This window comes from Rhea americana, unplaced genomic scaffold, assembly GCF_003343005.1.
Source record: "Rhea americana isolate MKP2758 unplaced genomic scaffold, rheAme1 scaffold_33, whole genome shotgun sequence".
NCBI classification, from domain to species: Eukaryota; Metazoa; Chordata; class Aves; order Rheiformes; family Rheidae; genus Rhea; species Rhea americana.
The window spans coordinates 4212695-4227089 of record NW_028186457.1 but is presented as its reverse complement, the minus strand read 5'-3'; the positions used below and the strand labels follow the sequence as shown (position 1 = coordinate 4227089).

The window sequence follows — 14395 nt, the reverse complement described above, 5'->3', positions numbered from 1 at the left end:
TCACTCAAATAGATTTACTCAACGTACCACATGAGAAAGCTCTACCCTGGCTGTTGGAACAGACAAATCACCTGCTCTGCTACTGTTCCTCAGGTAGGAAACAGCTCTCATTAGCAAAGTCTGAAGTGTTTAGCTCTCCCAGTGTGGGTAGTTGTTTCTCCAATAATCTGATTCACTCTCCGTTGTCACACAGCTTTCAGAGCTGAAATTGGGCAGCTCACCATACTTCAGGAAGTGACTGAAATCACTGTCATCCAGTGGCACTGCCAAGCACCTAATTTGAGTAGTCACCAGACAGTGAAAGGAAAGAAGTGCTAATATCTAGTTATCTGAAAGCAAGTAGGACCAGTAAGATAGAAACTTTAAAGACAAACTTCCAAAACCAAAGAACTAAGTAGGCCTATAAAGAAAATTGATGCCCCAGAATAGGTTCTTCCACTGTACTGGCCAGGATGCTAATTAGAAGAGCAGCTCTTTTTAAAACTGAAGACCTAGTCTACCCTGCAGGTGTCCAGCTTTACTTTTCATAGCTCCACCTCCCAAAAAGGAGGTGAAGTTTAACTTTARATTTCTGAATCCAACTGTTCTGGTCAAGGATCCATTGCAGTCCTTTTGTCAGGGAGGTTCACATCTGTCACTTAGACTGGGAGCATTTCTCAAGTTCTCTTCAGCCTTCCTAAAACTGAAGGGCCAGCCAAACATTTAGGAGTGAAACTAAAGGCAATCTTGGGCAATGTTACCACAATGGTTTCCATTTRGAAACAAGGAAGAATTCAGCTAGTTTTTGAAAAATAATTCCTTCCCCTGGTCACCAGTTCCTTGGTTTCATGCATAAGAGTGTGACACCATCGTTCTGTGGAGCAAGTAATGGTATCACAGAGCACTCATACAGACCACAGGTTGAGAACCACTCATCTAAATAGCAAGTTGTTTGTTGCCTGTGTTTTCCCTAAAAGAAAAAAAAAAGTATTATTAAGCAGGAAGAAGCAAGTTTCCTTGTCTTTCAGTGCTACATGTATGCACAAGTTTGTCCTTGAGTTATGCATGTTGGCTTCATAGGCCAAATACCAGAAAGCCTCCAATAGCCTGAGCACCAGACTTTAAAAACAAACTCTATAATCTGATTATATCAAAAACAATTCCACCTCAAAGCCAAGTAACACTGAAGGGAACTTGCTGCAAACTCTGGAGATTAATCATCTTTATCAGGAAGACAGCTCCAGAGCATACGGGCCTAGTCTTACCTCAGCATTTTATTTCCAGCCCCTCTGGAGTTACAGGGCACAGAAGTCCACTTACTGGCATTTCCCTAGTAGATCCCATTCCCACAGAAGACACTGAGTAGTTTGAGTTTGGGAGGAGGAGAGTTTTTTTTTTGGGGGCAGGGGAAGATGGGGAATTTTAAATAGGATATTCCCCCATCCCCTACACAATTAAGGCTTTATATGGCAAAGTAACACCCAGCATTTTTAGCAACCCTTAGAAACAAGGTTTTGTGAAATACTGCACAGTCCCATTGAACAATAAGTATTCTTTCTGGCACGTAAATCTGTGCTCAGTGAGCAGAACAAACTTACACTTGCAATGTGAACTGGTATAATGCCATAGAAATCGTAAAGCCACCATCTTCATGAGAAACTGGATGTTCTGCTACACATTAAAAYGTTTAGGCAAGAATTGACGCCAGCATTTGCATGCAAAGTGAAACCTTTAATTTAGAACAAGGGCTCTTACTGCCCAAGAGAATCATGCAGCAGAGCAATGTGAACAGAGGAATCTAGTTAGCATGGATGTCTACATGTAATTCAGGTAGTAGATTAATAGCAGCTATGCGTATGCTTGCCTGAGCATGCTGAACAGCCCCTCTCCATGGTAGAGTTTCTAACTCTTAAAGCCACAAGATGGAGCCAGCAGTTCTCAGGAAGAGGTGCCTGTGCCATGCCAGAAACCCAGATAGGGTTTTGCACATAGAAGAAACAACATCAGTTAGAAAAGKGTTCAGGTAGAGGCACAATACAGGCAAGCACGAAGGCAAAAGTCAGGCTATATGCATGCAATCATTCACCAGTTGCATGTTGCTGTAACTTAAGGAAGGCTTACCCCTCACAGGCATTTACAAGCTATATCAAGGAAAGGGTCTCATTCTGGGCTTTAGGCATAGCTATATAGCACAGCTGCCTCCAGAACCTCTTCCCACTTCCTGAATCAAACTTTTCATATGTCCTCTTCTCTGTAGAAGATTTAGAAAAAAAGATTCATTGCAAAGGAGAATTATGTAAGTCAATGTGGCAACCCAAAGCACCTGCACCAGGCAAGCACCACGTAAGCCAGACTGCATGTACWGCTGTAATCCTTGGCCTGAAGCACATCAGCAAAGGGATGTCTGAATTCTCACGTGCATGGCAGCGACAGCAGAAACTGCACCCAGCTTGCTGTGACCACTTTTCTAAATAGCACAGAAATAGGATTTAACAGTGCAGCAAGTCTATTCCAAGCACTTGAACAATCACCTTGCCTCAGATGAGTTTTAGCTTCTTTACTGAAGTTTGTTCATCACAGATCTGTACAGAGAATCTCATGTCGCATACTCGGACAGCTAGGAATCAATATGCCTACACAATATTACTTATTCTTTGTTATTTGATCAGCAAGACTGACCAGGAAAGGAGGGAGGAGAGTGACATTTAAACAACTGACAAACAGTCTGTTCCAATTAGGTTGTGGGAAATTAAGGTGAACTAGTTTGATTCAAACTATTGTAGCAGCTCAGTTCAGAAACTGATATGCAGACCATTTGTCCAAAACCAGAGTCTTTGAGTCACTTCCTCCTCCCCTCTCTACAGTCTGTAATATAATCATATTAGAAGCCTGATACAGACAGGTTAGATCTGGAAACTGAAAGTCACTGGCTAGCTGGCTCAGCACTTGCTTGTAAAGAAACAAAGTATCAAGCAAACATGGTGCCTTTTATTATCAATAGTAATACAAATCAATTGTATTAGCATGATAAGAGTGACCTCTTTTATACACTTTAAAAACATCTGTGCAAGTTCAAGACAGAGCTCCAAAGCTACGTAAGGAAAAAAAAGAATTTATATTGTATAGTATACTATAAATGGTTTAGAGACAGGTTTATTAAATCTTGCCATCACAATCACTTCCTCTAYGCTAAATCTCTTTCCTGGTGTTAGAGATAACACCTTCCCCTCCCAGGAGGAGCACCTGCCATCCCCATGAAGTGTGTAGATTACAGTGAGAATCATAGCTTTTTTTTTTTTGTCCCTCTTCCTTCCCCCAAATAAAGTCAACAGGAGGTGAACATAGCAACATACGCTTAGAGCAATAAAAGAAAGCTTCTGTCCACACCAGCTCTAGAGTGAGTTGCATTGATAAACAGTATTCTCTTGAGGAAGAACTGACAGACCTGTCAGATCCCAGCACTGGATTAACACTCAGGAAAGTTTTAAAATCATGCTGCGCATCTAGTTACCTCCCTCCCCCTCCCTTACTAAACTGCAGATTGTCCTTTTGTACCTTAGACTCAAAATACTCTAAAACATATTAGCCTAATAGTATACAGCTGGAACTTCAGAAGGCTATTGATGCCCAGAAGCATCTTGCTCTCTCTTCATTAAACCAAAGTTTTGCCCAGAAGTTACAATAAAGGAGTGTGTTACTCTCTACAGAATACCCATAGCACAGACAGTTTAAGATTCCCTTTATGCTTCAGCTGAACACTCATCTGGAAAGTTCTCACCCTCTCTGGAAGAGGGCAATTGGCTTCACACTCCTGGAATATAACCTACTTTTAATGTATAACTTCATATAAGACATAGCCTCTGTTATGAGAGTGGCTTGTCTCATGCATACCTGTCTGCTAGAGCACTTATGAAATACCCACAACTAAGCCAAATACAGAAGACTACACTTTTCCTGCAGGAAACAGTTCCCTGACTTTTTAATACAAAGCCATTATGCAAGAATATTACTTGAATGCTTAAGTGCAAGTGCATAGTCAAGTGTTGCATGACCTCCAGCTTCAAATATTAGTTACTTACCTATAGCCATGCTCCAGGGGGAAAGTCTGAGACTAGATTATACTGATTTGGTCTTTAATTATCTAACATGCAAAGGCTGCTAGAATACATCAGCTTCACACAGCCTGTAATTCTCTCAGCTACACAGCATGGCTACTAGGCAGCAATAYGCTTGCCAAAGCTCTCCTTGCTTTATGCACCTGAGCTGCAAGCACTCATTGAGCTGCAAGCAGTCATTTACATTAGCAGCTAAAGCTCCCTTTACAGTGGTCACAGAGACCCAAATTCAGAAGGAAGCATTTCTCTTCCAATTCTTTTTATTCCAGTCAACCAACTCGATACTGATGTCCAATCAAGCAAGCCTGGAGATCATTCAAGGATCCTCAAATGCCACTGTCCCTATGCAGAAGGACATGAACAGGCATTGAGACACTTCATGTGAGGTAGAAGCAGCACTATTCCAGTCTAGGAAAGCAGTTTCATTACCTTCCTGGCGCAAGTGCAGAAGCTTGTTGCCCACTTATAAAGTAGTCAAGGTAGCTGCTTTATCATGTTTTCAGCTATCACTGGAAAGTTAAAGTTCTATTTATCACAAGTACCAAAGATGAACACTGGGAAGCTGCTATATTTAATTTCTAGGCTTAGTACTTCTGGAAAAAGTTGGCAAGCACAGAACACTACAGAGAAGCAGTATCAAGTAATGCAATAGCAAACACCTTCTTCCAAGCAAGCCCACCTCAGTTGTGCAGCTGTTATCTGCTGAAAAATAACCTGAGTGAGAACAGCACACAGGTTGTAATAACACCAATGGGAGACTGACTGCTCCAAAAATAGCTTCATGTCCTATCAAATGCTGTCAGGTACTTTATGGCTAAAAAAAAGAAAAAAGAAAAACAACCAAACAGACAACCAAAGACAAAAAGCACATAAGATTCAAACTCATACAGCTCTGCACTGCTCTGCAAGCTTTGCAGAGTTCATTTATGTGGCAAAAAAGCTTATTCAATTAGATATGTTTTACCCTCTGCTTCAGAGAAGCTTGAGCTACTTAAGGTTGYGATGAACTGAACTGTTTTATCTTTAAGGTTAAACAAGGATTTAACCTTAGATTGGATTTTAGTTGAGACCTAAAGCAAGCTGCCTTCTTCCAGAAGTAGACATTCATTTGCTGTATGCACAACATGCACTCTACAGACTTTATCCATGGAAGTTCAAGAGGAAGTTTTGCTTGAAGCATTACAGCTCCAAGTGCCTCTGTTAAGTGTTTAAACTGTATCATTTATATACACAGTCTCAAATGAGAAGTTCTGTAAGCCAGCAGGCTCCTAGCCTCTGCTTCAATACTGGCTGGTTTTGTAATGCCATTCTAGTTATCTTGAAACAAGATATTTCCAGAATTGGTTTATGATGCTTTCTGGGCATACAAGGTAACATTAACAATGAAGGAATTGAACTTGACAAGAAYGAAGATTACAGCACCTTTTATTTAGTAGTTTCCCCAATCCAAAGAGTTGCCTGACAAGGAGAACTAGTTATGGAAGACAATGAGTTTGTGATAAGTCCCTGCAAAACCTCAGATCTGAGGTTCTAATCTCTAACACATCTTACTCTTCTCAAAGTTCAGAGGCAGAATGCACAAGAGCAATCTAGTACATGTTAAAAATGCTTCTCAAGTCAAGTTGCAATACTAAGTACTGAACAGTATTTGCTACTCCTTCACCTCAAGAAGGAACAGTATTTGTTAACCTAGTGCTGCAGTGTGCTTCCTTACACCATGTATTTTTTTTTCCAGGTAACTGCATTTTAAGCATTTGGTAACAAGCAGGTACAGTTACTACTTTCTGGAACTGTCTATTTCTTCAAAATAGAAGTCCGTAATTCACTGAGAGACTTCAATCAGGAGRGAGAGTTACTTTCTGCAATAGCAACAGAAGTTTTTGGTAACTGCACTTAAACTGTATCAGGATACCTTTCAGTAAGCTGACAAGATAATGTGCTAAATACTGACTTCTTCCATTTTGAGGCTGGTTTTGTTGATTAAAAGGTGACCACCATAGTATAACCAACAGCAGAACTCAACATATGTCTCCATGTGCTAGGTTGCTGTGCATAGAAACAATACATACAAAGTTTACAGTAAGTAACAGATGTGGCAACTGCTCAACTTCATTTGCTTTTTGACACCGTGCAACATGCTAGCCAACTAATCATTTAGAGGTAGCATATATGCCTCATTAATTCCAAATCATGATTGCATGATGTGACCCATCTTCCTCAAAGCATTCACATTCAGCAAGAGAGATGCAGAAGTTCCCATTTCTCCACCATGATCACAAGTGTTGCAATAAAAAACAGATGAAAACACCACCTCCATCTTCACTAGTCCAGCACCAGGCAGGAGAATGATGATTGATGTAGAATGAGTTTAACTGAATCTAGCCACAATATGTGGAAGAAATCCAGGGCAGCATTTCAAGGAGATGGTGACAATATGATTCCTTTCGCAGAAGGTCTTGCGGTCATTTTCTCACCCCACACCACACTAATTTAAGGATGAGAAAACAGGGAATGCACCAAGCCAGTACTAAAATACCAATTGCTGCATTACCTAATTAATTCTGAATTGAGTCCATAGGCTTGATTCATGAATGCTGTATTGACTCAACTGAACAGGAAGAAAGTTAACTTGCATTTTGAGTTGCTTCAAGTGTCAGTTGCTATTTATTAAATGGAGGATGGGGAGAAGAGCGGTAGATCTAAGACATACCAGTGACCAACAACAGAAGATGGAGACTCCAACCCTTACCAGATGTCATCTAACTTTTCYGCAGTTTGCAAAGAACAAAGATAGTGAAAACTGTTTGAACCTGAACAGCTGTGCTTGTTAAGGCCAGTAGAGGCTCAAGAGGAAAAAACAACATTCAGAGAAACATTAAAATATACTATGAAGTTAATATGAAAGTACTTTGTATAATCGAGCAGAATTACTGTGGTTCTCAGACTCTGTATATATCTAGCCTTGAAAGACACTGGGAAGACAGAGCCCATTTCCATGTAAATAGGCATAGGTTTTGTTGAATACCAGAAATGGTTTCAAAGTTCTGTTTTCACATTTCAAAGGTGTGATATGCAAAGCAAGAGATAAGGGAGTCAATACAGACTTCCTTTCATGAATCCAGCCCTATATCCTTAGTGGTATCTTATATGCCACCTATAGATATTTACAGTTCCCAGTTCCCAAGCATCACAGTAAGCAACATCTTTCTTTAAAGCTTTTCTTGTTCTTGCCACTTTTCTTGCCATTCTTGTCTTTGTTTTCTGACATTTTCTTTGCTCTGATTTCTCTCATTAGATCAAAGAACACCTGGAGGAGGGAAAAAAGAAAAGTTAAACAAGTTCTGCTAGTAGAAAGTAGATAAACAGACCACTGTATTAAACAGGAGATGTACATCAAGACATTCACTGACATGGTTAGACACATCCCAGTGACAAACTCAGCATCATGCTTATGCAGYAAAAAGTAGCAGCACAGCCTTACCTGGCTACTAAATCATTCAGCAGCCTGTTTCAAGAGGTTTTTACTAAATATCAGTCTTGTTGGAAAACAAGAAGCAGTATCATTCAGGGTTCACAAGAAATTTGTCCCTAAAATATTCATATTAACTAAGCAAGTTATATACTCATATTAACTAAGCAAGTTATTTAATCCAGTCCTGTCCAGGTTAGGAGCACACACTTCACTGGTTAGCATTGTGCTTGTTTTGTAACAGGATTGAACCATTACAGTAACAAAGTCATGGCACAGAAAATACCTTTTCATAAGGAAAGAGAGAAGTGATTACTCAGATGAATTTTCACCAAAAAATCTGAAGATTTTACTACTGCAAATCTGATATTTAGGCACATACCACCAGTAAAATGCAACAGCTATTTCACTATAGAGAGATATTAGGAAACCATGTTTTTTCAGCATTGCAGAACAGCAAGAGCTTAATGTTGCTCTACAGTTGGGTTTTTTTGTTTTTTTTTTTTAATGGACGACCACACAGGTCTTAGATACCTTGAAACAAGATCCTGCTACTGATCAGAAATAAGGAGAAGGTTTTGAATGTTAGAAAGTGATTTAAGTCTTTTATTCTGCCACACTGCTGACATTCAATTGTCAGTGGCTGTGAACATGGTTTAATAGGGAAAAAACACCCCAAAACATACCARGGATAATTGATTTGCCACACAAGGCCTAGAAGAACTGAGACTATGTCTGGAACACTACACCTTTCAAAACAGATGCTAAGACATCCCAGGTTAATAGGAATACGGCTGTATATCTTAACCAATCAAAAAGCTAGTCCAGCTTAGTTGAAGTGGGCTAAACACTTATTGGTTGCYTAGATAGCTCACAGGTAAAGTTTGAGTTCAGGTATTTTTATTTCACTATAACGCTCCATTTTTATATCTGACAGTCTGAACTTCCCAGTGATTCCCCATAAGTCAGAATGTTTCTTTACTAAATTTAAAGTATGTCATGTCTTTTTTAGCCAAAAGGTCTCCAGAGTTTTCCTATATGCTGTTTTATCCAGAGCATGGGAAGTCACGAGTTTCCACAAGGTAACCTGTGAACCAAGAGCACTTCTACCAAAGAACTAATACAGACTAAGAGAAATAGGCAGCAGTTCATGAGCATTAACTTTACATGTGAAATCTGGCTGGCTGCGTAAAGTTCTTTGTCCAAAGAGAAAGTCTTTTACAATTTAATCTTCATTCAGATACAGGTTACCAAGTCACACCTTTGGACTCCTTACACGACCAAATGGCAAAAGTTTCAGACTATCTTCTGTGGGCTGGTGAAGCAAAGGATATCCTCTTCTTCAGGACAACCCTAACTAYATGCAGAACAAGGGGGAAGGTCTGAATCTATCAATGTTCCCTGCTGAATCAACACTGAAGTCATAGCTTGTTGTTTTCTTCAGGAATTCCCCTCCACAAAARCAAGGTTTATGCGAGAAACCAGCAGCAGAAACATGCTGAGAATAGAGACCTAGACCAATATGAACAAGTCAAAATGGGACAGGGTGATAGCAAGAAGTGTTTTCTATGCTTCAGCACAATCTTGGCAAAAGCAAAAAATAGTTTTTAAAGATCAGCCACACCACAGAAATAAGCTATAGATGCCTATGAAATTCTATACTTGTTATTTATTATTATAAGACAGCCTATAAACAAGATAACACTTGTGTCCTCCTGCACACTTCTGCAGTCCTTAAACCTATATACCCAGTGTACTATTGGAAAGCTAGTTCAGATACAAACAGCTAAAGCAACCAAACAGTATGAACTTATGCAGGTTCTCTAGCTCCTCCAAGCTAGGTATTTGCGTAAGTTCTTATAATCCATTGTGCAAATTTGTTTTGGATAATCTACACTTTCAGAAGCCCAAGCATAGACTTGCTTTAGTCCCAGTTTTTATTAAAACACATCCACCAGACATATACAGGAGAGTTAATCACACAGCTACTAAACAAGTTAAAGACATTACTGCAACAGAAACAGGTTTTTTGTCTTACCTTATCTACATTTGCTCTAGTTTTAGCAGAGGTCTCTACATACTGCACACCCCACTCCTCTGCCTTACTTCTAGCCTCTTCTACAGGCACTTGTCTGCGCTCTTCCAAGTCAGACTTGTTTCCTACTACCAATAGAGGGATTTTATCCTCTTCAGCCTTCACACGCAGGATCTGTTCCCTAAGGCATCAAGTATTCAAAACAAAAATATTCATGTTAGCAGTAGCAAAACAACCCCATGGTTATCAAGAGTAGATTGTGTGGTTTACGTACTTCTAGTGTTTACAACAGAATTTAAGATTTCCCAGTTGAACACACATTTTTAAACAATTCCGAGTTTAATATACTAATGCTATAGGCTTTATACTAATACAAGGCTCAGGTTTCTAGAAAGGTTGTTTCACCATTTAGTTGGAATGTTTGCTACCCAGGTTTTTATAAAGAAAAGTTGTAYGGTAGAACAGCAATTCACAGCAGGAGCTCACATCTGAATGTGAAAGAAATGAGTGCCATATTTGCCAAGTTTCAGCTAGTGCTTAGTGACAGTCTTTAGTTTCCAAGCTACATTCCCACCTCAATATAAGCCTGRGAAGCATGAAAGCTTTGCCAAGGCAGTAGGCTGAGAAAAAGCATAAGTAGTCTGCAAAAATATTAATAGCTACCTAACCCTTGAACAAGAGGAAAAATTAATGAATAGTRTTAAACTAGAAGATCAGCAACCTTCCTTCTCTAAAACCTCCATAAAAAAGTTGGAATCAGGTACCCTTTGTCATTGTAAGAGAACCTGCCAGCACCTGGAAAAGCAGACTGATAGTCATGCCGCATGCTAGTCTCAAAGTCTATGCTATTACTGGAGTTGAAACACAGGCATAAACCAGTCTGACACACGTTGCTGTCCATCTAAGATTCTGGGAAAGCTGTACTAGTGTACACTTACTTTTAGTTTGCCTTTCATTTCCTTATGAACAAGAGCCAAAGTAGGCATGGTGCTACTACCTAGGGAAATCCCACTGATTCCACACCACTTTAGATGCTTTTACTTTCTATTCACAAAATAGCTGAACGAATGTATGGAGTGCATGAGAGTCTACAATACAGTGTTAAGACTGAAGCAGATAATCATGGTACATTCAACAGTACCTTCACACATTTTCAGCTTGTGGAGGGATTGAAAGCAAACACCAAACGCACAGCATCAGCAGGAGAGCTGACAAGGCTTAAAAATCAGCCCACAGTTTGACAGTCAACTTATTCATACTTTAAGAATTTTATAAGTTAGAGGATCAATACTAATCAGTTTAGCTCATGTTGTTGATGGTTCATATAGCTATGTCTCTCTTCCCTGGAAAAAAGGTTTTCCACGGAGCTGATTTGTAGATGTCAACTTCACTAAAAAAAAAAAACCACCACACACCACTTAATTCCACTCCTTGYTTACTTCTCAGCTATTAAGGACTAAGATCCTCCATCTCAAAGATTTTAGGTCCTTCTCACTCACCTTCAGGGTAAGCATTTTCTAGAACCAACACAGTTCACCTAGTTACACGAGTCTAACAACAACAACAAAAAAAAAACACCCAGGAGACCAAGCTAAAGCCAAGATAAACACCCCTTTTCATCTCAAGGTTAAGCCCAAGCCTTAAGGCTTTGATTTTTTGCTTGTGTACACAAGCAAAAACTCAAGCTGAGTACTTCTAGAAAACTATCTCATTTTTTTCCTGCTTYTGAATGGCCTTTTTCCTCCATCTTGCATTAGGAACAGTCTGAACACTGACTTCTGTAGCCCAGAAGTTAGACTGTTTAGTTGCTTTAAGTCCTTCAAATAGAAGAAATCAAGCAGGATAGCTCTTCTAATGTGCCCTAGAAGACTGTCATCTTYCTAAAAACTGGCAAAAAGTTACAGATACATTATGTGATAAAAGAACACATTCATGCCTCTTAATAAGAGGCTCGGTAGTCTCCTAGCACTGTTGGAAAGATTTTAAAACATCCAGAACTAGACTGTCCTAGAGTGTAGGAAAGTTAGCTGCTGCTTTAAAAAAAATCCTAGAAATAAGTGTTAGTGCTGAGCAAGGCAATTTGCTATTAGTATCTTGCACCACTGAAGCAAGGTAAGCATAAATCAGACTGATAATGAAAGAGCTTCTATTCTGACAGATAAGAGACTCGTGACATTTTCTTTATATTTTGGCAAGTTTCAGTCTAGGTTGCATAGCTGTCCTGGGGAATCTCTGAACTACCCTCTTCACAGAGACAACAGCTATCAGCACATGAAGGTCAGAATATCTCCCCTGAAGAACCTGCCTAGGTGAATTCTCTAYTGAGACCAAAGCAATAGATTAGAACCCCTAGATCTTCTTTTACATTACACAAGCAGTTTGTGCTGATTTTTACATCAGAACAGCTAATCCTGGGAACAAAATGGAAGCACTTATTCCTGTGTCTTTCTAGGAGTATGTCTGCCTACAATAGTAGTGCTCAGCTGCCAACCTTCGTTTGGCATCAAGCCATACCTGAGAGCAGAGGCTAATCCTTCCCTTCCTTAGAGCACCTGCTTCCAGTAGTAAGCAACAGTTCCTGAAACCTGGTTTAGTTATCAGTTACTTGAGAACAGAATTGTTAGACTTGACACCTCTATTGACCAAATGGGAATGGACAAAAGATAAAGGGCTGTGGTTTAAGAAYAGCTATCAGAGTCATACACAAACTAAATACATTCCTTCACCCCCCCCTCCCCACACACACACCTGAAAAGAAGCTACTTACCGAAACTCTGCTGTTGCTGTAAAGGATTCATGCTCTGTTATTGAGAAGACTAGAAGAAACCCTTCCCCACTACGGAAGTAGTTATCTCTGATGGCTGCATAATCCTCCTGACCTGCTGTGTCCAGAATGTCTATCTGAACTTCTTCACCATCCAGAACTACTTTCTTTCTGTAGCTGTCAGCCTTAGTAGGTTCATAGTCTTCTACAAACTGAATAGCGTAAGACGAGGATTAGTTTTTAGAATTACTGTCAAATGGCACTCAGTATTTTCCTATATCAATTCTTCACTTCTGTGACACCTAAATTCCTCAAAGCTTTTCCGTAATTCAGTCAGCTACTATGTTGCATCACTTAATTATACTATAAAAAGGAAAGTACTTAAGCATTTCTTACATCAAAGAGTCTGCCTAGTCAAGAGAAATTGTCTTGCTACATGAAACAACATTCAGCAATTTCAGCACAATTTAGGGGACAAAGGTACATCTGCTGTAAGCTATAGGCAACCTGGTATCATTATCTGCATCTCCCACTTCAAGAACAAAGCATTTCTGAATGCATCTAAGGTACAATTATCTGAAGTTCGAACAGGTGCACATGACTGCATTCAACTGTCGATCATAAAAAAATGCTCCATAGTTATGCAGACATAGTTAAAGGGCATTAAACATTGATCTGACCCACAAAGTCACTGCCAGGTCAGCTTCTGCACTGGCAACTCAGGTCCAATGGAGGCTCCTCACCCTTCCACCTCCTTTCCTCTGTCTCATAGGACATCAAAAGGCTGTACCATGAGTCTGAGTAAGCTGACCTATGCTTTGCTAAGGCTGATGCCAGAAGAGGTACATCTAAAGACTCATGCTCTCAAGCTGGCCTTGTCAAGGAATCTCTTATGCCAAGCTCAAGTCAAGAGATAGTTTCCAGCAAGTAACTGATCCTATACTGAGATAATTCAGAGTTACAATGCTCAGCTCACCCTTCCCAGATACCTTAAGGGGCTGTGTATCTGTGTCACTGTAGTATGAATGGGACTGTCTGCAGGTAAGTAGAAGCTTCTCAACTAGATGATCAAGCATTCATTTATGTTTGAGATTGGATGGTCAGATATAGCCTCTTGCACATCAATACTGAAGAAATCATGTTATGAGCTTGTCTGCTTTATCTGGTTCACAGTGAGCCAGAATGTTTACCTGTAACTTCTACCCTAAGTGACCTAGAAGAAATGGCAACATAATAAAATTCAATGCCAACAGTTAACTACCTCTGTACACACTCAGACAAGCACATTCATATTCTGCATGTCTTTTGAAGACAGCGTTTCTTCACTAACAAGCAATAGCGTCACTGTTTGCCAAAAACCTTTCCAGAGGGCATCCTTCCCAGATTCCTACATCCTCCTCTGGCCAATCAGGTCATCAGGTCTCTTGCTACTTACATTTAGCCCCCTTGCTCCAACTTGGGAAGTCTAGTAAACCAGGGAAGTCTAGTGAGCTGTAGCACTGTACTTTAGAGAAGTTGAACCAAAGCTACTTACCTCATCATACATAAACTGAAGAGTAAGTGCAGACTTGCCTACACCTCCACTGCCAACCATAATTACTTTATGGAGGGCCAAAGAACTCTGGTTCTTGCTCTTGCTGGCAGCCATTGTTCCTGTTCTCCACAGATCCCAAGTGTCAAACAACCAATCAGATCTGCAAACAAAAGAAAAAGTCACTGCCAATGACATCAATGACAATGACATCAYTGTAGTATGAGGCAAACTATCTCACTTTTGGTGAAAGACCTAATTAAAACCCTGAGAAGTGGGCCATTACAACATATCAGGAAGCAAAGCATGTCACTGATGTCTAAAATATGCGTAAGAACCATGTATTAGAAATGGCAGAAATGGCATGTTCTAACAACAGTGCCACTAATACAGACACCAAAGGCTTCTCAAAGGAGCTACTAGCAGAACAAGCTGCTCTTATTTGTAAATCCATCTTGTGGGAACCAAATCACAGAACCAAATCACAGAACCAAATCACAGA

The 14395-nt window shown here is 39.9% G+C and overlaps 1 protein-coding gene across 1 annotated transcript in view; it reads right to left on the bottom strand.

The window, feature by feature from the left end:
- Nucleotides 1-5502: 5502 nt before the first annotated feature.
- RALB (RAS like proto-oncogene B) overlaps nt 5503-14395 on the bottom strand; it is a 47300-nt gene continuing 38407 nt past the window's right edge. The window contains exons 2-5 of the mRNA XM_085311001.1: nt 13897-14056; nt 12366-12574; nt 9602-9779; nt 5503-7401 (exon numbers count right to left, since the gene is read on the bottom strand). Coding sequence (XP_085167127.1) covers nt 7282-7401; nt 9602-9779; nt 12366-12574; nt 13897-14010 — 621 coding nt within the window. The 5' untranslated portion in view covers nt 14011-14056 and the 3' untranslated portion in view covers nt 5503-7281. The remainder of the gene's footprint in view (nt 7402-9601; nt 9780-12365; nt 12575-13896; nt 14057-14395) is intronic.